This window comes from Brachycentrus maculatus, unplaced genomic scaffold (genome assembly GCF_059751285.1).
Source record: "Brachycentrus maculatus isolate JH-2025_06_01 unplaced genomic scaffold, ASM5975128v1 h1tg000299l, whole genome shotgun sequence".
NCBI classification, from domain to species: Eukaryota; Metazoa; Arthropoda; class Insecta; order Trichoptera; family Brachycentridae; genus Brachycentrus; species Brachycentrus maculatus.
This window is the reverse complement of record NW_028281050.1, coordinates 1,749,805-1,775,648: the sequence shown is the minus strand read 5'-3', so window position 1 is coordinate 1,775,648 and position 25,844 is coordinate 1,749,805. Positions and strand designations below refer to the sequence as shown.

The window sequence follows — 25,844 nt, the reverse complement described above, 5'->3', positions numbered from 1 at the left end:
GTCCCTTGACTAACCCTTCTCTTATCCAAGCTAAAACGGCAAATAAACGCATTGTACCCTCAGGCATTACTGAGATGATATTACGTATATCGCAATTGGAAATAAAATTCAAACACGTTTAACAAGTACAAGGGTGGATTATATTTATTATAAATTAATCCAGTTGTTCGATAATGGACTAAAAGATTTATTTTCCAAAAGCTCTGTCCTGCCACGCGTTGCTGTGGTTTGGTCTAGTGATTTTAAATTTGTTATTGGACATTTAAACATGGAATATGAAAAATATGGACAGGGATAAAATATAGGACAGGGATAAAAATATGGCCTGTCATAGACAAGTTAAGTGATCACTTTATACACGTGCAACATTCACCATTCTACCCATGATTGACAACAACGCTACACATTTTTTTAAACTCCTAGATATATGATCAATCTCATAATACAGTAGATATGACTTCACACTAGCCATCTACCGTATGTTGGATTGAGGAAGCTCTTGTGTATGTCGAGTGTCGGGATGTCCAAAAAATGTAAAAATAAATCCTATTTGGAAAAAACCCAGACTTGTGAATAAGTATTTAGACACGCTCAAAATGTTGTTAATTTTAAATTTGTTTTATTTCATTTTTTTAAATTGCATGGTGAATATTTTGCCTTCATTACAACATTCACCATTCTGTCCATGATACATACATACAAAGGTTCGACTACGCTTAAAATATTTTTAACATTTTGAATGTGTCCAAATACTTGTTTACAAAATCTGGATTATCTCCAAATACAGGAGTTATTTTCATATTATTTTTTGACAATAGATGTCTCTAGTGAAGTTCTTGTGATTCAAGAACAAGGTTTTTAAATTGGTTCATATATATAGAACTTCCAAGAATTTAAGTAGTGAGGTTGTCAATAATGAGTAGAATTGGCGAATGTTAAACGTGTGTAAAGTGATCACTTAAACCAGCCTATGACGGTCATCAGACCTGTAAATGCCCAGACTTCCATATTCTTCTTCATCTTTGATGAGATGACAAAAAATAATATAAAATATTTTCAGTTGAATAAAATAAAAAAAAATAAAAAAACAAAAAATATTTTCACAGAAAAAGAACTACATTTAGTAATAAAACAGTGTTCAGTTATGCGTTCTAAACAAATTCTGCATAATACATGAAATATATCTGTTAATTACACTTTAATATCTTATATTACAAAACAAAAAAATATCTTTATTACACACATTCAATTTTTCATATTCCATTTCCACTTATTTTAAACATAATGATGGTTACATTTTATCATGTGATTATTTTCGTTGATTCCACAATGCTATATGCAAGTTAGAAAGCTCCCGTATCCTCGAGGGGGCCGGACTCGAGGGTGACGCAGCCGCGGGGGGCGCAGACCACTCTGGGCGGGGCTGTGCCCTCCTGGGCGCATCGGCACGCCAGGCAACTGCCCGTGGACGGGAGGCTCTGCCCCACCTGATATTGAACCCCTGTGAAAAAAAAAACCAAGTGAATAAAAAAAATGGATTTCTCAATACGGTCATCTTTGATCAATAACAGAGATTTCAAACAGAGAAATAATAAAATACATGTGGAGCAGATGAAGACAACTAAATTTCGATTAAACGAAACCTGTCCGCTCCGTAGTGTAATGGTCAGCTCGGCTACCCAGGGGGGGGGGATTCCCAGGGGGGGGGGGTCAAATAAATATAAGTGATTTTTGCATTCTAATATTCCAATATTACCCTGGACTGGTGCCTGAATAGAAGGGCTGATAACATTTCCTTCGTGTGTTAACGATCAAGATTACACTGCATTTAATGATGCAGCACCATTGCACCATTGGAGTGCGGATAAGGGTTGGAATAAAAAATTTGAGTAAGGTCCTTACAATATATTGCCTATTGCAATTTCACCAGTATATTGCAATTTCACCAGCTGCCTGACATATAAAACAGAGTCAGGGATCCAAAATGAATGAACTAAAAAAATATTTATGGAAAGATATTTGTGTCAGTGATAAGTTATACTTTATTTTGTGTTCATGATTGATTTAATTTAATTTAATTATTTAATTTAATTTATTCAATTAATTAAATTAAATAATTAATCTCTGTAAAGTAAAATAGCATCGTTCTGTAGATGTCGTCATCAACGCAGATCATCTTCATGAGCATTTCGGTTATAAATAATCATATTAAGTAAATTGTTATTTTCTTTAAGATCTCAACAATGCTAATATAATCAGTGAAAAACGACAAAGGGAATTGTTTAAGGCTTCCAGAATGACTAATTACTAGAAAACGGGAAATAAGTAAAGCTTTTAAAACTTCATATTCGTCGCAGTAACTTAAATCCAACTAAATTTCCTTCATTCGTCTTATAGCGGTCCCTTTACATGGAATATCCATTATTATTTCGTTCCACGAGTTTACTTCAAAGTCTGATACAGAGTGTTGCAAAAAGGATAACAGCTAAGTTTTTCATTTAGTTTTTCGTATATTTTTTCATATCTATAATCAGGTAAGTTTTTGATAGTTTAAAATATCGCTCACTCCTTTCAACAACGTCATATATCAAAAAAATTGATTTTTCAGGAGATGGTTATTAAAGTTTAAAAATATAATACAATGTATTAAAAATATATATCAAGCCACGCATTGAACTTTTAACTATGCAACAGATCTTTTTAGGTAAAACCTGAATGTTATTTCTCCATTTGAAAAATATTTAGTTTATTAAAAAAATAATCAAACTTAACCTTTTCTTCAAAATGCAAAAACAACACTTTCTGCCCTGTAGCGGGTATATTATGTTAAAAATATGCCGCATTTGCTAAGATATAGTACATTTTCTGGGCATTCCGAAAACATGCACAACTGAAAATTGACGATTTTCTATATATAACGTTGTTGAAAGGAGTGAGCGATATAACCTCCTTATCATTCATTGTTCACTTTGTGTAATATCACTTTTTAAAGTGTATATTACCATACCACAAAGTTAACAATGCTTTTAATAAACAAAATATAACATATAACACTTTTATGCCAGTCGTTCTAGTCCAAAATAACTGTAACATTTATCCAAATAAATTTTAATCACGATTTTGTGTAATTTTTCAAAAACCAAAAAAGAAATTTCACCCAGGTTATCTGCCTCCGTGGTGTAATGGTTAACGTGTTAAGCTACCGTGCAGGAGGTCCCAGATTCGATTCCCAAGGGGAGGGGTGAAAATAAATATTAATGGTTTTACACTCTAATATTTATTTAATATTTCCCTGGACTGGTCTCTGAAGCGCAGGAATGATCACCTTGCCTTTATGTAAGAAACGGTCAAGATAACACTGCGTCAATACGATTCAGTGCCCTATGCACTATGCTACGTATGTGTGTGTGTGTGTAAAATATTAATAAAGAACAATTATTGCATCTTGGTATTGACCGTGTAAATTATAAGGATTTTTTCAAAGTATGGTACTTTATTTAACGCAATAATTTGATTTCGTATTTCTAACAAGTATCTAATACGGGCCAACATTACAAAAGGAATATTCCGTCTAACGAAATGATTATTAAAACTGAAATGGGTCTCTCTCGAAATTTACAAGAATGGTTAGACCAAAATTTGTTTAATGAAGGAAATGTTAAAGTTTCTCGGCTCAAATCCATTAAAAGAAAATGGGATGTTTCGGAATTAAAATACTTGCGAACAAAATCCGGAGAAAAAGGATTTTGTTTTAAACTAACCATCTTTAATATAGCAAAGGGTTGAAACGAGATTTTTATTTAATTGTAAGGATTTTTATTGAATTTAATCGTATTACTTCATTACATTACATCGCATAATACAGTTTTTAGTATTGCTTTAAAAGCTGATATAACCTTGACCTTTTAACTTTAACCTTATAATGACTACGGATGATTTGTCTCCCTTGCTTGCGCTTTTTGCTGACGCCTACGACCCGAATTTTGTACCATATTTATTAGAGATGGAAAGATAACGTATGTAATTATGTCATGAAAATTATGGTATGTTATCACATCTGAAAGCAACTCTCACACAAACCGCATTTTACGAGCTTTTAGACGCTAATATTCATAATAATTTTTTTGCCATATGTATTACAAGATTGCAAAGCAAGACTTAAGAAACATTTTTTTTAAATTGTCTCACGATGAATCCTTGTTGGATGGATGGAGGTGTTTGCCTCAGAAAACATCGTATACAGAACTGTAGTATGTTTTTGTTTACTACGATTGCACGTGTTGTGTTGTGTGGTGGACTTTATTTTTTATTGTACGATTCCTATAAATACAATGTTTCCAGATAGGGATAAGTTTCTTCCAGTATCAATATCTTGCCATTTTAAGACTGGTGGATTCTTCAAATAAAGACGCACCTGAATTTGAGAAGCAATTTTTAAAAAAAGAGCGTTTTACAGACTGTATAAAACAGTTTGACAAAAGGTCATATCTCATAGATTATAAATTTTCTAAAAATGCAAGGATAAGCATTATCGATAAAATTAAGAAATGTTTGTCAAGATGGTTTGGACATGTGAATCGAGTGACTGAAGAAAGAATGGTAATACAAATTTAGGTGAAGAAAGAATGGTAATCAAAGAAGGAATTCTGGCATGATCAAGTATTTCAAACAATCAAAAGTCGCAGCATTTTCAGTGTGTCCAAATACTTGTTCACAAAATCTGGATTATCTCCAATACATGAGTTGTTTTCATATTATTTTTTGACATCTCATCAAAGATGAAGAAGAATATGAAAACAAGAATAAAATAATACGAAAATAACTCCTGTATTGGAGATAATCCAGATTTTGTGAAAAAGTATTTGGACACACTCAAAATGTTGTGAATAAATTATTTGGTCAAATTATAAGCTTAAATAAAAAAAATGAATATATATTTTCTGGCGTTTCTCGTGTGTGTGATTATAATCCAGGATTCAGACCTCACATAGTAGTGATTGTCCTGATGAAGAAACGGGTACGTCTCGAAACCGGTAGACATTAAAATCTCGGTGAGTGGTTAAATACTAATATTATTAACATTTTTGTAAAAAAGTAAATGCTTTTAATATTAATAATATTGAGATAATTAAAGTAAATGCTTTTAATATTAATAATATTGAGATAATTAAAGATCATTATTATCATTCAAACCCTTATCCGCACCCCAATGATGCATAGGGCACTGCATCATACAACCGCAGTGTTATCTCCATCGTTTAAACATGAAGGAAAGGTGATCAGCCCTAAAGATAGGTGATGGAAAAAACTTTAAAATAATTTATGCGACGCGGTTTGCGGTTCCAGGTTTATTTCTAATAATCTCGTCTCAATATTATGAAATGATAATTTTATACCATCCTGGGATTATACCATAACAATAATTTAAAAATATCAAGTCCAGTTATTAAATAAATTTATCTGTATAAATTTTCTGAATAAATTCCATATCATTTAATTATTTTAGCAGCATCAAATCCAATTGAAGAAAATTACTAATTTTCCTCTCAAAAACAAATATTATTGCGTCATTACGCCCTCTTATACTCGGAGTAAGCGTACCTTATATTAATAAACATAATATTATTTGTGAGCTCTCGCGTATAATAAAATAAAATGAAATATACATTATTGTTTAAACTCGTAGATACGCAAAGGTAAATATTGTGGTCGGCAAAATTCAATTTACTGAAGTGCAAAAAGCTTTTTGAGAAAATAATTGTGCGATGTCTGAAAAGCTATTGGGAGTTATTTCCTTATATTATTTGTAAGGAGATATAAAACCACTTAACAAAAACCAGTCGTTAAGGGACTAACATTCTTAACTGATTTGGCATTAATTTTGTGGAATGACATGTTGATTACTAAAAATTAAATGCTTGTTTGAGCTCACTAATTGAGTTTCATTTCATTTCACATGACTAGTTTCGAAAACTACAGATGTTTTCATCGATAGGTAATCACAAAAACTAATGAGCAAAAAAAACTTTATTTTAACTTTATAATTTCTATGAAAAATCTAAACAAAGTACAATAAAAATCACTCCAGTCAATAATTATTTTTATTTTTATTAATCGATTCTACAGTCACATTGAAGTCACTCTGTGCCCAAATTTTATTAAAATTCTTTGTGACACGTGTTTCGATGCACTCTACATCATTTACAGTTTAAAAATGTCTTGAATGAATCGAAACACGTGTCACAATATATTTAAATAGATAGAAGTATTTACCAAGTACGAGTTAAATTTAAAATATTTATTCCATGTACAAACAAAATTATGTTACACCATATAAAACCTCATACTTCTGGTGTCTCACATTTGATTAAAATATATGTTATAATTCAAAAAACACAGTGTTTGAATTCACTAGAATTTCACTAGAGACATCTACGGTGAGATGCGAGAAGCTTTTTATTTGTGTTTATTTTGAATTATCATTTCTCTCAGAATACACCATGTCGGAAATGTTTTCTATACAGGGAATACACAATAAGAAATAAAGTAAAGTTCCACTAGAAAATAATGCTTTATTTTATCTAACCGCAAGGATAATTTCTCTTTCGAAAACTCAGTTGAAAGTTACGAAGAATCAAATTGAACAATCTCCGAGTTAATTCATTCAGACGTAAATTTCCCAACCATTTTTCATAATCGAATCAACCCTAATACTATAAAACATAAGTCTTACGTTAGTCAGCCTTTGTCTGAAAGTTCGGGACTGAAACTAGTAATCAGTGCTGAAATAATATTGCGGATTACAGTATATAGCCTCACTTGACGCTGATATCTGTGTAGGGTTACCATAGTACTTTTTTCAATGGTTTCATCCAATATCCAATTATGGTACTTAAAACCGCCTTTGATTTTGTATATGCAACGAATATAATCTACCATTTATGGTGTCTTGATTTTTTGTGGGACGGAGGAAGGTTTTTAATTAAACAGAAACTCTTTCATTTGTATGTGAGGTCCAAATCCTGGATTATATTCATATACTTGAGAAACACTAGAAATATCCCAGGTATTTAAGCTTATAATTTGACCAGTTAATTTTATTATGTTATAAGCTAAAATAAAGATAAATTAAGATAAATATAATTAAGATAGATAAATTAAGATAAATTAAATTAAGATAGATTAAAATAAAGATAAGCCAAAACCTCCATATTCTTCTTCATCTATGAGAAATAAAAAAATAATGTAAAAATTAAACGTTTGATTATTACTTGAAGACGATGATATCCGTCATGACAACCACTAACCCTTCGATGGTGCGCGGTGGCTACTGTACTTTTTGGTTCAAATAATTGGTAAATATTCAAATAAAATAATTTATTGAACCTTATAAATAATAAATATGGCCCAGGATACGGAAAACCGGAACATGTGGTCACCGGACGTTTTGTCGAGAATTTGCTTGTGAATCCAATATTTCACACATTCCTTGGAGAAACTAATATTCAAAGTTATTCCTTTGTGCTATTAGCGTGTGAACCCAATAAATGAGCTTTTATAACGTGAACATGTGGCTCGGAGGCATAATTACATATCACGACGAAAGTATTAATATTAATACAAGTTCTCTTTACAAGAACAAGTTCCTTTCTTAGGGCTTGTTTACTAGCTCAGTGACTGCTCGTGATAGATATTATATCGAAATTAATATTAAAAATATGTAAATAAAGTAAAACTTCTTTCTTTATTTTAAACGCATTGCTATAGCTCAGTCTACCTAAATACAAAATGAAGTAAAATTGAAATCACACATTTCCAACATGTTTAATTTCACAATGCTTGTGAGCAATGAAAATATTGAAAATCCATAAAACAACAATGCAATTGAAACTAGGAAACTAAGAGACGGCAGGTATCAAGAAGTACGCTGTCCGTCAAAAATAAATTGTCGTGCGTTAATATCGAGAAAATTGAAAATGTCTCCACCCATTTGAATTTTTTGTTTATTTGTTCGCCTTAAAGCGAAATACGCGCTAAGTGCGTATGAGTCACAAGTGCTAACAATAAATCAAATAGGTTTATAATATTATTACGTAGCTGAGAGTATACTCTTACAGTGTTTACATAATAGTTAATGAAAGTGTGCGATGAATTAAAAAAAAATGATGAATGTATGATTTGCAAGTTAAGTACAGCTTAAATCCGCTTGATGACTCATGTTCATACTCGCTTGTCTCAAAGTGTGTATAAACATGAGCCGCGCGTGAAAACTACACACAAAGAAAACAGTGTGTACAAGTATCTAAACGACGTAAAATTTTACCGCGTAACTTTCATTCGACCCCATTTATTTTGAAAATTGAGTTCCACAAGTTTGCATTACATTATTCTCGATTCGCACTATACATAACCTTTCGTTTACTTAATAATTCTAATTGTACGACTGGTACATGATATTTATTAGAGTCTCGGTAATAATTCGTAATTAAAACACATTCTCGTTTGCAATTCCGGGAGGCTTAGGCGTCTGGCTGTGCAATCGCGCTGTGGTTCCACCCCACGGTTTATCGCTGCAAACATGTGGTCATATCATCCCCTTTCTGGCAAAACGAACTAAGTGCAAAAAAGTCCAAGATAAAAAAAAAATCTACAGAATGTCAGTACGTGTGCAGACAGAATTTTTTTTTTTAAGGAAAAACCCGCAAAACCTCTACTTTTAGCGGCTTGTCTGCAGGTAGGACAATAACGATAGGGAAGGAAAATGAGGAAAACACATCACAAACACCCATACCAATTGAAAAAAAAATTCTTAAATTTATTTTACAATTGGTAGGAATCGAACCCGCGCCCGTCACGCCAGTTTCGTAGTCGAGCGTCTACCTCGCCATGGCGCCTGCGTTAATTTTACAACAAAAATAAAAAAGTTTTATTAATCAAATCTACACCCGGCTAAGCATTGGTGTGACTCAGTCTTGTTGAATGAAAAATAAATCAAATAGAAAGCACACACTGCAATAAAATAAAATATTTACACTCAAATAAAATATTTTAAAAATTTGAAACAGTAATTCAATCAATAACATTGAAAACGTAAAGTGAGAGCGCTGTCAAGAAGCATGGTGCCTACCATAAGCAATTTTTAGTTTTGCATAAGTTGCTGTTACATTCAATGGATGGCGCTGCCGTTGCAGCGTTTTCTTTTTTTTCAATAAAAACACGTTTTACATATTTTTTAAAAAGTTTTCTTGTGATGTACACAAATATTTAAATTCCATACTCTTTTTAAGTACTGAAGCCACTTATGTTTAAAATAGGGTTCAAGTTATGGGAAAGGCCTTTCTGTATCTCTCCGACTTGCAGAAGCTTTCAGTTTTATTATTTTGCAATCATGAAGATACAAACGCTTCAAACGTATCTTGAACTTATAATTTGTTTTTTAATTGTAATATTAGCTCAAATTATATTTTATCACTTAGAGACTTTGGAATGTACGGAGTCACTATCCGAGCTTTTCAATGTCAAGCGTTAGTACTTGACATACATACGTGGAACTTACTAAGCTTACTTTATTTGATGACTAGTGTTTTGTTCGTAATTACTCGGCTGAGAATTGTAAAATTAAAACGTTAATTGTGATCCAATGATAAGTGTTTAAACCGTATATTAATGTCCTTGTAAAATTAGTATTTCTGTAGCATCTTCACCGGTAACGTTATTTAATAAAATTGTCATTCTTGTGTAATTTTTTTAGGAAATATATTAAACACGCTTGTTTGATTTCAACGCCTGAAAAATTTAAGCTTAGAGATTTTATTTGTAAAGCTGAAATATGATTAGTATATTTATTTATTTAAGGAAGCTCGTTTTATACATACAATATTATTAATATTTTTCGTGAGATAAAAATTAATATATTCAAATGTATTAATTTTCCACAAAAGGATTCTTATTAACATAAACCTAATTTCATTAATTGATTTGGCAGACACTTTGTGGTAATACATTTTCATTTTTAGTATAAATTTCTCTTGGTTCCTTAAACTTCCTTAAAATTTATTGTGATGCTTATTTCGATGCATTCAGCATAATTTTCAAACAATGTACACGATGTTTGAAAATGATGCGAAATGCATCGAAACATGTGTCACAAAAGATTTTAAGAAAAAGTGGGATTCATCAAGTGAAATATAAATTTAAAAGTATATCTAAAACAAGTTTTGTTTAAATTATTTTTAAACAAGTTTTTATTTGAAATGAATCACTCAAAAGTACTGTTTACTAGCCATCCATCTCTTTACGTAATCCTACTCCCTAATTTTTTATTTTTTTTTTATTTTTCATCAATTGAAGGCATCATCAACAAACAATATTGTTTATTATATTAAAATACAATTCACAATATTGTATTTTAATTATATATAATTCAAATACTTTGTTGTTTTTATGTTTATCTCTTCTTACTTACTTATACATATTTGAGGATAAAATAAGTATCTACTGACTGATTTCTAACAGTTTTATGAAGTTTAAACCACGATCATTATAAATAGTTTATTTTTGAGTGGTTAAAAGATTTATTTTCATGACAAAAAAATCGCCAATTAGTGATGAGGATAGATTTTTTAACTAAGGTGAAAGTAGAGGTGAGAATTAAAGTAGGGTAGACGCCGCTTTTTTATTATATGGTACCTGCTGACTTTGCAAAGAATGTTCATTTTAGAATAGTAGCAAGAACTCCAAATTAAAATTTTCAAAGTTTTCTTACATTATTCTTATATGTATTATACACTTTGTAACAATGAATATTAATAACACGAGTAAAGTTACTTATAAGTATAAATTTTCCTTACGATTAAGTTGTTGAAAGTTTTTCGTGATATATTACAAAGTACATTGGGATGTGACATTTTCTCTGTGTATTATTTGTTTAAGTCTTTGTTTAAGTAAGTGTTCGTCTGAAATAAAGCAACAATTTTCTAACTTTAAGTAGTAACAATGACAACTCGAAAACAGTACAAGATTAATTTTTGCCATTAAATTTTATTGAAAATAGAAAGCGAATAAAACGAGGAGCTTTTTTGTTATATACGATTAAACTTGCAAACGCCCTATCCATTGATCCTATTTTGTCTTTTCTTCTTTAAAAGAACCTTTTTTCCTTCTTTATTTTATCTCCCATAAGCGTTAATGTCCTTCACCGTTCTCTTGCGTGTACTGCATCCCATCAGACATGTTATACTCCTTTATCCATGAATTCATAGTTCAGGATTGATCACCAAACTTTCATTAAATTTTGATCAAATATACACTCCGTCTATTTCATGCCGTGCCCTATGTACCGCACGAGAAAAGAAGGAGCCAGAATAAAAAAATACTGTTAAACTTCTTCTTCTTCAACCCTTATCCGCTCCTTTTGATGCATAGGGCACTGCATTATTTCAAAGTAGATCTTGATCGTTAACACGTAAAGGAAAGGTGATCAGTCCTGTGTTTTAGGAACCAGTCCGGGGAAATATTGAATAAATATAAGAATTGCTTATATTTATTTGACCCCCCTGAGAATCGAACCAGGAACCTTAAGTTCGGTAGCCGATCATGTTGACCATTACACTATGGAGGTGGAATGTTAAACTCAAACAACATAATTTACTTACGGCTTTTATTGATTTACAAGAGGTAACATAGAATTTGTTCATTAATGGTGAACTTAATTAAGTGAGTTCTAATTGAAATACTTGTATGTCCATGAAATCTAAAATAGGAATGAATAATGGAAAACTGATTACAATATTGATATTTAATAAAAAAAAACTGGTAAATAGAAGGATAAAAATAGACAATTAAAATGAAAGGTGAAAAGGTCGGTCTATGATAGAGTAAAAAAAATATAAATGATTGAAAGACTAAAGAGTATATTGTTTTATTATATATTAAATATTTTTTGGTGTCTGTAGTCGGGATTAATACATGTCTACACCGGCCTATATAGTCTTTCTTTCATTCATGTGAGAATTTGCAAAAGATGAAAGAAGCAGACAAATTTAATAGCACGTGGGAGATCGATCAATGAGACTTAATTTTTTTTTCAATAAAAAACTGATACCATAGAAATTCGTACCACGTAATTTTTATACCGTAAACATTACTCTTTTCATATTTATTTTACACATGATGTATTTTCAACATATTTTTAGTTAAAATATTTATAAACAAATTAAAAAAACCATTATCGAAGTAATTTTTTACTGATATAATTAACTTATAATACAATATCGTTTAGGGGGTGTTGATTGAATGGAAAAGGTAAGATTAAAAATTATTCATACAAAACTTCAATAAAGATTCACGACTCACCCATAACGATACATCCAGATTTCGCAGCATCAGTCGGTTCCGTCGTTTCCTTGTCATCTCCGACTCCAATCTTGAAAGAAAGGCTATCATCACCACCGCTTGGCATTACCCAATTCCCCTCATTGGTTCTTCCAGCGTTTTCGGAAACGGTAGAGGAAGTTTGCAGATCGCCATGTTTCACATCGGCCGTGGAGTTTGTATTGTAGTCAACAGATGTCATTTGAGTGCGACTGTCAAAATTCATATCCCCTTTTTCTATTTCCGGCCTGTAATCAATCATTTTGGGTTTTTTGACACTTTGCGGTTTGTCTTGAAATTGAGTTTTTCCATTTTCGTTGACTTCTGTTTTGTTTGGAGCGCTTTCACCGCGATAACTTGGGGTTACATCTTGAGATGATGTGACAAGCGGTTTTGGGTAAGTTTTCGAAATTTGTTTTGTCTTTTTATTTGTTGTTTCGCTAGCTTTCTTCTGAATCTTTTTGGGTCTTTTATACGTTGTAGGAGGCCGTTTTATTGACGTTTCCGAGGAGTTACCTAGAACAATGAAAAACTTTCAGTAAATGCTTCATATCCTTTTGTTAACTGAAAACATCTGGTAAGTATCTCTTAAACAAAGAGATTTTTTTTTTATAAACAGAAATATTTCGATTGTGTTAGCCTAAGCAGTCGATTATTGAAAAGTGTCAATTTATGATAGAGTGGGTTTGAGCCCAGAAAGTCTGACTCCGTGACTCTACCATGGTAACATAACCCAATTTTTTTCCACAGCAAATTTCTTTATTAATTTGTTTTTAAGGTTTACTTACATTTTATCTAATTCAACGCATTTAAAGGGATTTGTTAAAGTTAAAAATAATGTTTATAAATCACTTAAAGAAATTAGAATTAAAATATTTTATTTTAAATGACACATCGATTGATAATGATTGTATGATGTTAAGATATACTTGAATGGGTTAGATATGTTAAGTTCTAATTTCTTAAATCAAATCATTGGGTTAGGTTTTTTATGAGCTGTAATGTATATTTTGTGATTATAAATAAAATATCAATTTGTACTTTTTTTATCTGTATTGTGTTAGATTGTTTTATTCTTTCATTTTCATAATTTATATCTATCAATTTTAATTTAATCTACTTGGTAAATACCACTTCTCTTCAAATTTATCATGACACGTGTTTCGATGCTTTCATAACCTCATTATCAAATACCGTAAAGGGTTAGTTTATCTAGTTGAGTTAAGTTGTCATAAACGCTTTTTGTAAATGCCACATCGATTCATGATATTTTTAGTTGAAATTATGGAATTAAAAAAATGTTTTTCGCAGATACTTTGTGGCATATTTTAAATATTTTTTAAATTTTATAAAATAAAACAACTTTGGTTTTAATCACTTTTTAATTGGTACATTTTTTCTCCAACCTACATGTTTAACCCAGATGATGACAAGGTTGTCGAAACCGGAAAAAAATGTACCTACAATAAAAAATTGGTTAAAAAATTCTGTCAGGTTTGGTGATATTTGTTTGGCTTGGAAAAGTTAAGTAGGTATGGTTTTTTTAAAAGTAGTTTTCATTATAGCTTACCACATAAGGAGAAGGGCTGGGGACCAGGACAGGGTCCAGGAGCCGCCGGGGGACAGTCTTGCCACCAGCAAAACATTTCTCCATCCAAACACAGGCAGAACTCGCAGGGATCTGCCCGCCAGATCTGAAAAAAAATGATTAAAACAACCGCAACTTTTGGGCTTACCTTACTCTGTTCATTAAATTCAATCCTGTAACGGGTGCCTCATTATCGTTATCACGCTTTGCATGTAAACCGATAAAGGACTATTTGATCGGATTTAACATACTCCAATATATAAGGATTTTTCAAATTATCCTTTTATTTGTAAATTCTGAGATATCTTTATATTCGTGTACCATTTTTATAAAATTTAAATGAAATCCCTAGACCCCTTGCTAATTCCTATTTTATTTTCTTTTTCCTTTCCTTCTCCATTTTTCCCACATATATTATATGACTAAAATTCTTAGCACTTGTACCTATATAATCTGTAAACTGTCATATCGTAGTCATACAGGAGAAAGTGACCAAGTGCATTTCTTATAAAAACGTGATCATTGACTGTTTGATATCTTACTGGCTTAATATTGGCCTGAAAAAAATCCCAAAGGATTTTAAACTTGGAAGTATAGTATATTGACTTGTTAAAAATGACTTACTGCATTGATATTTATTTTCTTGCCAAGAAAAAGTGACTCAAATGACTCAGGAGGGCTCCTGAACATTTGACATTTTGTTAGTTAGTCACTTTTTCCTGTACGACTACGATATATGTATTACATTTAGATCTGGCTTCACGAAATTACCGATCAAGATTACACTGTGTTAATCAATGAGCTGTCCTTACTACGAGGTGCAAATAAGGGTGAAAATATACTTGCGAAATTTGTTTTGTCATTCGAAATTTAGTACGTTGTAATGAAGTTCTGTGAAGGAACACAGGGCATAATCTTGTTATTTTTTGGATCTGTTGCATTTTAAAGATAATTTTTTAGGTTAAACTTAACAGACCAACCAACATGGGAACTATAGAGGATCGTCTTATGTTTTGAGGCAACCTGACGGTCTGTTTTGTGAGAAAGTTGCTGTATTGATTGTTGAACAAGTTAGTTAGCCTAAGTTCTGGTCATGTCATGTTCTGATGAATTACTTACTTATCGACGGATATAGCGTCGGTTATAAAGAACAGATTCATGAAAAACCAACCCTTTGGACCATCTCCAATTTCAGGAAATATTTTCATATTATTTTTTAACATCTTATCAATGATGAAGAAGAATATGAAAGTCTGGGCATTTACGGGGCTGACGACCATAAATTAAAAAAAAAAACTTCTTTTCATCTCACCAATACACCGATGTCTCTAGTGAAGTTCTAGTGATTCAATAACAATTTCAAAATTGGTTCAAATACATATATAGAACTTCCAAGAATTTGAGTGGTGTGGTTGTCAATATTGGGTGGAATTGGTGAATATTACGTGTGTGTAAAGTGATCACTTAAACCAACCTATGACGGTCGTCAGCCCCGTAAATACCCAGACTTTTATATTCTTCTTCATCTTTGATGAGATGTTAAAAAATAATATAAAAATAACTCCTGAAATTGGAGATAATCCAGATTTTGTGAACAAGTATTTGGACACACTCAAAATGTTGAAAACACATTTAAATTTGAAGAACAAAATACTTCGTAAGTCATTCCATTTTTTTATTATTAAAACTTTAGTAGTAACTTAAATTTTAATACCGAATCAACCTGTATTTTATAGTCAAAACGGAAAACCGCACAGGCAGCAAAATTAGGATTCGTAATGAAATTTGGGTTTGTTTGTACATAAATATTATTATTCAGTTCCTGAAGCGTCAGCATGTTATTACACATCAAGATACAAACACATTGTATTATGGAGGATGTAACAGACTTAGGACTGAAGAGGCACTAAATTCTTCGCGTAATTTCTTAACTTACATCTCGTGAGGAACAAAACAGGACTTATGTAGGATAATTTATATTCCACTGACGCTTTAAGTTCGGAATAATTTTAGGGAATTCTTGAGCGTTTCTCAACACAACTTAACGCGCTATTAAGCGATACATTAAAGGTCTTATTCATTGCATTATTTTTTTACTTTCTTTTTACATTATTTTTTAACATCTCAACAAAGATGAAGAAGAATATGGAAGTTTAGGCATTTGCGGGGTTTACGACCGTCATAGGCTGGTTTAAGTTCACTTTACCTACGTGAAACATTCACCAATTCTATCCACGATTGACTGCCACACTACTCAAATTCAATGAACTTCTAGATATATTGATTAAACTAGAAACATTATGTTTAAATCACTAGAACTTCAGGAGAGCTTAGTATATTATTTTTTGACATTTCATCAAAGATGAAGAAGAATATGAAAGTCTGGGCATTTCCGGGGTTTACGGCCGTCAAAGGATGGTTTAAGTGATCACTTTACCTACGTGAAACAGTCACCAGTTCTACCCATGATTGACGACCACGATACTCAAATTCTAGGGACTTCTAGATATATTGATTAAACTCGAAACATTGCGTTTGAATCACTAGAACTTTACAATAGCCGTCTGTGGTAGGATGAGAAAAGCTTTTTATTGAGCAGAAATTCTTTCATTTGTATGTGAGGTCCGAATCCTGGATTATATAGACTTATGTGAGAGACGCTATAAAATATCCAATTTCATTTTTTTTCTTTTTCATTTATGAACATGTATTCTGACACACTTAAAATGTTGAGTCTTATTTCTTAGTTACGTCTAATAAAAGTGGCAGACGCATATATTTAGTGAATCGAAAAAAAAGTTATTTGTTTACAAATTTACTAAATCACGTCGTATTACGTTAAATATGAAGAGATGTTCAGTTCAACTACCTTGTCAAAATTCATTGAGAAATGCGAGCGTTTGTCGCTTGAGGTTGACGCGGCTCAGAGAAATTATACCTTCACTTACATACTGTACATATTTTTACCGTCTTATATTTGTATTATTTGTGACTCTAAAAAGTATGTTGTAAAAGAAATATGATATATTGCGTATAAGGTAATAAAGGGTAAAGTCCGGATAGAAACAGTGTGAACTTAATTGCAATCACATGAAAAAATTGTGGATTGGAATATATTTGATAGGATTTGGGTGACGTAAGTGGAGGAGCTAAAAATCATGAGAATTGCCGCTTCATAGTAAAGAAATGGAGGAGGAAAAGTCAATTTGAAAATGAGAATATCGTCAATGTCTAGGGCACTCAGGGATGCATACCTGCATGCATACATAAGAATTACTGCTTCAAGGGAAAGGAAATGGAGGAGGAATAGGATACATACAGGAAAATGGGAATAGCGTCATTGTCTGGAACACTCGGGGATGCATACCTAGAACTAATAGAGGGTTGTGTAACTTGGGCACTGCTAATCTGAGGGAGTAAAAAAAACAATAATAATTATTTTGAATAATTTACTAAGTGTCATTTTCGCAAAATACTACTTTAAGGCGCTTTGACCCAATTTTAAATAACTCAATACTAACTATCCAATGTCTCAATACTGCCTACATATCACTTCTCGTTTACGAATCAGACGAACCAACATAGTAAATAAACATTTATTTGAAAAAAATAAAACTTAACGTGAACTTTTAGATAATTTTAGTTAACTAATTACCGTTACCTCTTAATGTGCTTCTATTTATAATATACTGACGGGGGTTAATGTTACATAATGGTAAAAGGTTATCAAAGATAGAACAAGAATTTTATGTTTCCTAGTAAATTACGCTGGTGACCGACATTATTGATTTTCGTATTGTAACTAACCAACTGCGAACTCACATTAAAACCTCTTCAGACCCAACCCCCAAGGATTTACGTGTAATAAATATAAAAAAAAGGAATTAAAAAAAGAAAAACGCAGTATTAGACAGTTTACCGATTTAATTTAAAAATTCGGAGTTATGATAAAAATACATGTGAGATGGGTTAATTTATCAAAATTTCAAAATACGAGTGATAAAATCATTCATAGCTTAAAGTTTTGTACTGACATTTCTTGAAGGAACTGCAATTGATAGTAATAAAATAACATATTTATAGTGTTTTTCACATATATTTTATTTGACCGCCATTATCAGACTGGTCTGATGATGTCGGTAAGGACGAAACCAACCCGGTCATTGGTCAAATAAAATAAATTTGGAAAAAAAAACTACAAAGTTTTTATTTTATTTTTAAATTACCATTATTTTAAAACTTTATCCGCATCCAATAGTGCATAGGATACTATACCATATGGAAGTAGTAGTATCTTGAGCGTTTAATTCACGAAAGAAAAAGAACCACCCCTGCGCTTCAAGTACCAGTCTAGGGTAATATTGAATAAATATTAGCGAGAAATATTACTAATATTTATTTTGACCCTCTTGGGAATTTAATCTGGATTTAAACCAGTCATATATAACTATCATTGCATATAATCCAATGATAGATGGCTTTCGTGAACTCAATTATGGAACGTCATAATTGAGTTCACGAAATTATGACGTTCAGATTGATCATATCGCTCACTCCTTTCAAGAACGTCATAAATCAAAAATCGACGATTTTCAGTTGTGCATGTTTTCGGAATGCCCAGAAAATGTACTATATCCCGGCAAAAGAGGCATATTTTTACATAATATTTACCCGCTACAGGGCAGAAAGTGTTGTTTTTGCATTTTGAAGAAAAGGTATTGTTTAATATTTTTTTTAAATATACTAAATATTTTGCAAATGGAGAAAAAACATTTAGGTTATACCTAAAAAGATCTGTTGCACAGTAAAAAGATCAATAAGTGGCTTCATATTTCATTTTAATACATTATACTTTATTTTTAAACTTTAAAAACATTATCCTGAAAATCAAATTTTGTTACTTATGACGTTCTTAAAAGGAGTGAGCGATAATATATGTAAGACTTCCAAAAACTAGTGGTTGTCAATCATGGCGAATGTTACACGTGTATAACATTTGAGTGATCACTTCACCAGCCTATGATAGGTCATTAGTCCTGTAAATACCCAGACTTCCAAATTCTTCTTAATCCATGTTGATATCAAAACCATAAATATTTTTTGTATTGTATTTTTTCTGATTATTTTTTGTCATCTCCAAATACACGAAGAAGAATATGGAAGTCTGGGCATTGACGGGCTTCCATAATCTTCTTAATTTCTTTTGAGATGTCAAAAAATAATATGAAAAATAACTCTTATAATCGGAGATAATCCAGATTTGTAGTTGAAACAAGTATTTGGACGCACTCTAAATGCTGAAATTTTGTTTGTTTGTGAAAATGTACATTTCTTTTCATTAATTTTGAAACACTTTCCAATATTTTATTTTCTAATGATTAAAGATTTGATTTTTTCTTTTATTTACAATAAATAAAACATTATATTTTCTATATTTAAAATGATACTTAGAGCCTTAGGAGGTTATATAATAAAATAATAACCTGCTTTCTTAAGCTCGCGTTAACATTAAGTATTCAAGGTTGTAAGTACAAATTTAAAATTCAAATATCTTACGTTCTAGAATAATGAGACCGTATGGTGGGAAATTATGTGGAATTATAATACGTAATATTATATCCCGAGATGTATTTTACTTTGTACCAACCCCCTTAAGGAATATTTATTCTTCGAGATAATGAACAAAAAATCTAAGGAATGATTTCTGATTTAATTTCCTGGATACAATTGACAGAAAAAAATATTAAGATGGTAGTTTCAAATTTCTTAATATCTTATGGTTCTCTTTCTTTCATTACGAAATACGTCAACAGGGTATGTAAACTTATCGAATGCACTGATATCCTGGTAACAAGGGTTGCAAGTTTTGCGAGTCTGACCTTATTCAAGTTGAGTTGCGATCCCATAGTTAAAATAAAATTTCCGACAGAAAAAATAAATCAATTCAGTGGGATCATAAATCTTATTTTAATTTGTATTATTGAAATAGTTTATTTAAAAAATATTTGCATTCGGTCATTTACAATTTGATACCATTTTGTTAAATAATGAAACACCTAATTCTACGAAAATGAAATAAAATAAAAAATAATATTTGTGTTTATATAATAGTATGCAAGGAATACACACATATCGCTCACAGGAGTGAGCGATATGTGTGTATTCAAAGGATTGTGTGTATTGAAAGGATTCAAGAACGTCATAAATAAAAAAATCGTCAATTTTCAGTTGTGCGTGTTTTCGGAATGCCCAGAAAATTTACTGTATCCCAAAAAAAGAGGCATAATTTAAACTTAATATTTACCCACTACTGGGCAGAAAATTATGTTTTTGCATTTTGAAGAAAATGTATTGTTTAATTATTTTTTTAAATATACTAAATATTTTTTAAATGGAGAAAAAACCTTCAGGTTTTACCTAAAAGACCTTTGCACAGTAAAAAGTTCAATTAGTGGCTTGATATTTATTTTTAATACATTGTGTTATATTTTTAAACTTTAAAAACGTTCTCCTGAAAAATCAAGTCTTTTGATTTGTGACGTTCTTGAAAGGAGTGAACGATATATCCCATTTATTAAATTAATGTATATGACATTATAAATTGACTATTTTAAGCATTATTTAAAAAAGAACATTTATCTCCCTAAATTCTTTTCTGCTTTCAATAAGTAAAATACTGAATATCTTGTGATTTTCTTGTATATTGTATAAAAATATTTGATGCGATATTGTTTGGTTTGGTGATCGAATATTCTATTAAACTCTAAACTCATTTCGAAATTGTGATTTTTTAATTAAGTATATAAGTATAATTTATCTCTATAAAAGAATGTCAGATTTTATTTTAATTTTTATTTAAATTTATATAAATCATCATCTTATTTCATAAAGTTAATGCCCAATCAATAAAAATATGATTTATCTGCAATACTCGTTTTTTGTTTCCAAAAAAAAACTAACTAACCATCACCCGCTTCTCCGCAGGAGTAGGCTGGGAGAATAGAACGCCACACTAATCTATCTTTGCGCATAATATTTGCCTCTTCCACATTCATACATCTTCTCATACATACATGCCAGTTATTCCGACACCTGACCTGACCCCTTTCAAGTATTTGAAGTACTTGATCAAGCCAAGTTTTCCTCTGTCTTTCTTTTTTTTAATCGTACTGAAATTGAGAAAAAACTTAGCAACATTGCCTATTTGAAAGGGCTTACAAGTGTAATTTATATTTGAAGCAATAACCTTATGATTTTCCATTTTATAATTAAAATATAACTTTGTTTAAAAATCACAATAAATATTTTATTAACACTTAATTTTAATGTCTACCGGTTTCGAAGCTAACCGCTTCTTTTTCAAGACTGATTAATACTTTAGTATTAAAAAAACAAGCGGTTGGATTCGAAACCGGTAGACATTATAATTAAGTTATAATATGATATTTATAGGGATTTGAAAATAAATTTATGGTTTTCAAGTATATTGAGAAAATCTAAAATAATACAATATTTAAGTAAAACGTTTATAACATTAATTCAAATCAAAATAAGTGGCCGGCTTATTTTGCTGGCGAATAAAGCTCGCTCAAGAAAGAGTTAAGTGTCGAGGTATAGCCAGAAATTCCTCTAAGTGTTGTAATTTAGCGCGAATTCGCGCTTAAGCCGGCTATAAAATTTGGTAAGTAGATGGAAAATCGATACGCGGCGCTAAGGTCAAGTTGGACGAATGTCTCGACCTACTAAATTAATGTTATGGCGTTAACAGTCGCATTGGGTGGTGTTCGGCAATTTGAAGAATGATGACGTGTGAGCTATATACAGCGATTAAAAGAGGTAAAAGAAATAGCCATTTAAATATTATTTATTATTAAGCCATATCCGCTCCCTAGGTGGAGCATATGGAGTCCACAAACTGTCTCCAGGCTTTTCGGCGATATTCGTAAAAACAGAATTCATTCCACTAAAGAAGTCACATGTCTGTTCACGCTCGATTTTTATAAAGAATGTATATTGGATTTATTTTTACTTTTTAAAATACACTGGGCAACAATTTACAACTTTTGTTTTGTAACTGGTATCAAAATACCTGATCTTTATGCACTTATGCATAGCTGAATTAAAAAACCAACGCAAAAAAATGTAGCACGTCAGATTTTTTAGTTATGGATATTTCTGATTCTGATTTTGACCAAAGTTTATCTTATTATTTATGTATAAATATATATTAACATATAATGCTATCGTTTTCAATATTAATAAGTTAATATATTTCCACTGTTACTGTAAAATTATCAATATTTTCTTTGAATACCTAAGACCTTTGACTAAAACATGTCTAGATACATGAAAACGAATAATCGGAAGAAAAAAAAACATAATGTAAATTTCAATGTATTAAAAAGTACTAATAAACAAATAATCAGTTTATTACATAGGTATGTAAGCAGGTTTTGTAAGACATTTTACAAACCAAATTGAACACCTTGCAAATCAAATTGGATGTTTTACAAAATAAATCAAACGTTATATTGTATATGATTAAAAAAAATGTAAAATGGAATTTGAAGTTCATTTTGTTTTGTAAAACGTCCAATTTGAAGCGGAAAACCTGTATACATATATATGTGTGTGTGTGTGTGTGTGTGTCTGTGTATGTACGAGTGTACTAGGCATTGTATTTTTGCGAAGTAAGCAGTAAAAATGCTCAAGTTAATCCGGAGTATCATTTTTCCCCTCAGGGATTAAAGTTGTACCAACATGATCAGAGCAAAATGAGGAATAATGAAATCGAACTGAATAAAGTAATATATTATGGGCTTTGTGTATTATAATCCAGATTGGGGTATTGTACGAAACTTACGTATACACGATGGCACAAAAAATAAGCGGTTTATTTTCACATAAAACATTTTTTACTCAAGTATTAATTTATTCTTAACTTACATTTATTAAGGCAAGGTGATAAGTCTTACTCTTCAGTTACCAGTCCAGGGTAATATTGAATAAATGTTACGGTAGTAAACTCATATTTATTTTGACCCCCCTGGAAATCAAACTTGTCACATCCAGCATGGTAACCACTACCCTATGGATGTGGATACGGAATCACGATACTGTGAGATTGGCGAAAAATTAGAAGCCATTGGAGTCGGATCAGGTAAGGACTTGAAGACTATAGATAGAGAGAGAGAATCCAAGTAAGGGAAGATACAATGAACACTTAGGTTTTCAGTAATGCATAGTGATGTTTTAATGCACGTTTTTATGACTTGTATGTAGATTTAAGTAAAATAAATACAATAAAATAATTCTTACGAAGAAAATGTGGCTCTTTTTGAACTCAAAAAAGAAATTACGTATTTCTTAACATCAATTCCACAATAGTATCTTGTAATATCTTTATTTCTTCTTAATTACATAATAAATTTATATTTCTCAGTTTAATCAAAGAACCCTTGAGGTAGTATTTTAAGTAACGGATTGAAAAAAAATTGTTATTCTAAGTTTTGTTTTTAACCCCAAGAGGTGTAATTCACCTTTTCCTGTGCTATTATCCTATTTTTCCTTTTTTATTTCCTTTCCCAAATAACAGGAATGATATTTTACTGACATTACCTATATTCCATCACATACATGTTACGCTCAGATCCTAAAATCTGGATCACGGAACTGATCAACCTGGTTTCATAATATAATCAACTGCTCTTCTGACGCACTCTACGCACAACTTGGTTGTAAACCAGGTTCACAAGTACAAAAGTGACAAAGGTTTAGGGCCTGTGAGTACCAAATTTACTTTTTCCTCCAATATATACGTTTCCCCAACTTTCTTTAAGAATAGTTATTTTTGTTGAAGCCTCCCTTAAACCCGATAGAAGACGGGAGAATATTTCATTATCGTTCTGTAATACTGAATTCCCATGTCCCACTGTCGATTTAATCTACGGGGAGGGTAGGTAGATTTTATATTGGTATGCTACCAGGATGAGAATCAACACACGATTATACAGAAATTTTATAATTTTTTCAATCACCTAAATTTTACATATTTCTCACAGTTGTAATTAAAAAATGTCGAAGGATTATTTTAAGTATTTTTAGGAAATGTTCACCAGAAAAATGTAACGGACTTTATTCAAACTACAAAAACCTCAGTGCATTTCATTTCGTTTATAGTTGATAATAAAATAGAATACGAAAAAGTGAAACTAATCTCTAGTAAAAATTTTATAAGCCTAGTTAAATGGTTTATAACTTAATAAGATATACTAAGAAAAAGAGGGAAAATAATGAAAATACTGAAGAAAATATGAAGAGAACCAATTTATAATTAATTGAAAATAAAAAAAATCTAACCATAATTTAATAAACTTAAACAGAAAATGTATTGACATTTTCAAAATAAATTATATCACTCACAATCATTAACAATAAACAATGAGAGTAAGTCCCTCTCCAAGTACAACAAGAACTTAAGCCTCTTTATTGGAGAGAATAGCGTACCTAATTTTAAAATAGTCTAGAGAAGGAATATGTATCAAATGAGTTGAATTATTAAAAAAAAACTTTTGTAATTTTTTTCAATTAATAAATAAAAATAAAAACACATCACAAAGGGTCTTATTTTTTTGAAAATATTCAGTAATTTTCAAAAAAAAAAATCTGCCTGGATTTTAAATTTCAAGATATCCAAAGATCTTAATTTTTCAACACTTACCCAGAATCACATCAATTAAAAAAAAAATTAGAATTAAAATAATTAAGTAAATAATAATAAAAAAAAACATCAAGATGAATTACTCGTATTTGTGTTATTGTACACAAAAACCCCTATCCCTCGGAAAATAAAAATTATCATATTATTCTTTACAATGGGCAAAGTGATTAATTACCGCTACGTCATTACCGATTGTGTAATGGTGGTACTTACGTATGACATTTCATTTTTCTTTCTGACAGACATTTCATTTGCGGAATAAGTCCTTGTAGCCGGTAATGGAGCCGTGAATTTATTTTCGAGTGTTCTTTGGATTCATTTTTCAAGCCAGAGAAAAAATAAATTAGAAAAATTGGTTCGATTCTAGACTCATTATCTACTATTCATATTAAATTGAAGTAGTATTGTGAAACTCATCTCCATTAAATATTTTAAAATATACAATAATATATGTGTTTTTATCATTTATCACACAAATATCGTAATCGTACAGGAGAAAGTGACCAACTACCAAAACGTGAAATGTTCAGGAGGGCCATTTAAGTCACTATTGCTTGGCAAGAAAATAAACACCAATGCAGTAAGTCATTTTTAACAAGTCAATATACATATTATACTTCCAATTTTGAAATCCTTTGGGATTTTTTCAGGGCATTATTAAGCTAGTAAGATATCAAATAGTCAATAATCACGTTTTTGTAAAACAATGCACTTGGTCACTTTGTCGTGTATGACTACGATATTTCATTGAACCTAAGCGACTCATTATTAAAAATAGGTATCAAATTGTGGCAAAGTGGTTAACCACCCAGAAACTCTGATTTCAAGACATTACACGCTTGTCGGATATTGTGTTATTTTGAAAAAGTATTTATTGATTTTGTTTGCCAAAAGAAAAATTTCAACGATTTTATTAATGAAAATAATCGAGTCTTAAAAAGTCTTTAGTATTAAGGAAAATGCAATTTGTTTAAAATCCAATAGTCGTTATAATTAAGTTGTCATAATAAGATATTTTGTTACTTTATGAAAAAGCAAGTCTTTATAGTTTAAAATGGAAAACCATAAGCTAGACATTTCTTCAGTAATAAATAATATAAAAATATCTTACTGAAAATTCCATCAAGAAAAAGTATTAAATTAATCTCACTAAACCCGTCCATT

At 30.8% G+C, this 25,844-nt stretch overlaps 1 protein-coding gene across 1 annotated transcript in view; it reads right to left on the bottom strand.

Annotated features, from left to right (window-relative positions):
* Positions 1 to 400: 400 nt before the first annotated feature.
* Positions 401 to 25,844, bottom strand: part of LOC148304912 (uncharacterized) — a 103,468-nt gene continuing 78,024 nt past the window's right edge. Inside the window, exons 4-6 of the mRNA XM_088267576.1 lie at positions 13,943 to 14,066; positions 12,355 to 12,888; positions 401 to 1,501 (exon numbers count right to left, since the gene is read on the bottom strand). Coding sequence (XP_088123702.1) covers positions 1,344 to 1,501; positions 12,355 to 12,888; positions 13,943 to 14,066 — 816 coding nt within the window. The 3' untranslated portion in view covers positions 401 to 1,343. The remainder of the gene's footprint in view (positions 1,502 to 12,354; positions 12,889 to 13,942; positions 14,067 to 25,844) is intronic.